This window comes from Brassica oleracea, chromosome C3, assembly GCF_000695525.1.
Source record: "Brassica oleracea var. oleracea cultivar TO1000 chromosome C3, BOL, whole genome shotgun sequence".
Lineage (NCBI taxonomy): Eukaryota > Viridiplantae > Streptophyta > Magnoliopsida > Brassicales > Brassicaceae > Brassica > Brassica oleracea.
This window is the reverse complement of record NC_027750.1, coordinates 18,741,675-18,743,743: the sequence shown is the minus strand read 5'-3', so window position 1 is coordinate 18,743,743 and position 2,069 is coordinate 18,741,675. Positions and strand designations below refer to the sequence as shown.

Here is a 2,069-nt window from a genome sequence, read left to right as displayed (position 1 = left end):
CTCGATCGTCTCCGGTAGCTTAGGGTTAGTCTCCGGGGCCATCGGGTTCGGATTCTGGGCCGCCGGTGGAGTTTTATCGTACTCTCTCGGTATGTTAGGGTTTGGAGGACGTCGTGGTGGCTCTGACTCATCATCGGCTCGGCTTGTGCCGCCGGTTTCTTCGGCATCAGGTGAAGCGATGGAGTTCATTGCTTTGTTCGATAGAGATTACGGGAGGAACGCTTTCAAGCCTGGCTTTGTACCGGAAGGTTTCATGGACGCGCTTCAGCGATCTAGGAGCGAGTTTAAGCTCTTGTTCGTTTACTTGCACTCTCCTGATCATCCTGATACGCCTGTGTTTTGTGATGGGACGCTTTGTAATGAAGCGTTTGTGGCGTTTTTGAATGAGAATTTTGTTTGCTGGGGAGGTAGTATTCGAGCTAGTGAAGGGTTTAAGATGAGTAATAGCTTGAAGGCGTCTAGGTTTCCGTTTTGCGCTGTGGTTATGCCTGCTGCTAACCAGAGAATTGCTCTTCTTCAGCAGGTAAAAGTAACACTCTTTCTTCTGTTTCATCATTGATTTTGTGTAGTAGTATATGTGTAGTGTGATCGAAGAGGATATTTAGCAACTACTACGAGTGATTTTGCAACTTTAACTAGACTTGGTTTTGAATCTCGTAACAGGATTGTTACGTCACTTATGTGATTAGGGAACTGTTTCGGTACTGTGTGGTAACTACTATCTTGTTGAAGGGATTACTAGTGAAAGTTGGTAGTGATAGTTGTTTGGTTCTGCCTTTATTCTGTTGCAGTCATTCTGCTACTAAGCTTGTGTGAGTTTTGTAGTGTATGTGGTGCGACGGGAGAGACGTTCTTGGTTTTATTGTGTTCTTTGTTCCTTTTGCTTGTGGCAGGTGGAGGGACCGAAAACTCCAGAAGAAATGATTGCTATACTGCAAAGAGTTGTGGAAGATAGTTCACCTGTTCTTGTAACTGCAAGGGTTGAGGCAGAGGAAAGAAGGACCAATTTGCGCCTGAGAGAGGAACAAGATGCTGCCTACAGGGCTGCTCTTGAAGCTGATCAAGTATATTTCCCTTCCTGCTGTTTACAAGATCTATTGTGATAATGTCTGTAAGCTCATCTTTTTTTTTTTGTTGATTAGGCAAGGGAGAGACAGAGGCAAGAAGAGGCAGAGCGTTTAGAGAGGGAAGCTGCTGAGGCAGAGAGGAAACGCAAAGAAGAAGAAGAGGCTCGGGAGAGAGCAGAGCGTGAAGCTGCAGAGAGAGAAGCTGCGAGAGTGAGAATGAGACAGGAGAAAGCACTTGCTCTTGTAGACGAACCTGAGAAAGGACCTGATGTTACACAAGTAAGTTTCTCCTCCTTTCTTTGCCATTCATTACTTTATATTCTTTGCTCATAAAACGTCTTACTCTTACTTAGTCTGTTTTGGCTTTTGTTGGTATATATGGTAACACGTGGACTGTGTTTATTCGCCATGAAATGTAGGTTTTGGTGAGGTTCCCGAATGGAGAAAGAAAAGGGAGGAGGTTTGAAAGCAATACCAAGATACAGACATTGTATGATTTCGTTGATTCACTTGGAGTGCTAGCAACAGAAGAGTATAGCTTAATAACAAACTTTCCAAGAACAGTGTATGGAAGAGACAAAGAGTCGATGTCACTGAAAGATGCAGGTTTGCATCCTCAAGCAAGTCTCTTCATTGAGATCAACTAAAGTCTCAGATTCTTCTGTTTCTTTCTCCTTTATAGCCCCTCTTTTCAGTTTTTGTTTTTCATCTCTTTTAAAATAATCAGTAGTGTTGCTTCCGAAGAAGATAACATATATACACAAATATATTCAGAAGTTGTCATATATTTGATATTATTTACTGCTTTCGTTCTTTAAAGTTACATATTCTAGATTTTTCACACGTTTAAATAAAATACATTACATTTACATATTTTTTTTTGTGTTTATCTTTTTTCTATAATTTTAAGCCAATAAAAATTTAACTAGTGCAATTAAGTTTTTTGAAGTTTGCAATTAGTTAATAAAAATACATTGAAAATGTAAAAAATAGATCTTTTTA

The 2,069-nt window shown here is 40.5% G+C and overlaps 1 protein-coding gene across 1 annotated transcript in view; it reads left to right on the top strand.

The window, feature by feature from the left end:
* LOC106328129 (plant UBX domain-containing protein 10-like) overlaps positions 1-1,852 on the top strand; it is a 2,267-nt gene extending 415 nt beyond the window's left edge. The window contains exons 2-5 of the mRNA XM_013766502.1: positions 1-523; positions 894-1,064; positions 1,143-1,346; positions 1,487-1,852. Of these exons, the coding sequence (XP_013621956.1) occupies positions 1-523; positions 894-1,064; positions 1,143-1,346; positions 1,487-1,714 (1,126 nt within the window). The 3' untranslated portion in view covers positions 1,715-1,852. The remainder of the gene's footprint in view (positions 524-893; positions 1,065-1,142; positions 1,347-1,486) is intronic.
* The last annotated feature ends 217 nt before the right edge of the window (positions 1,853-2,069 follow it).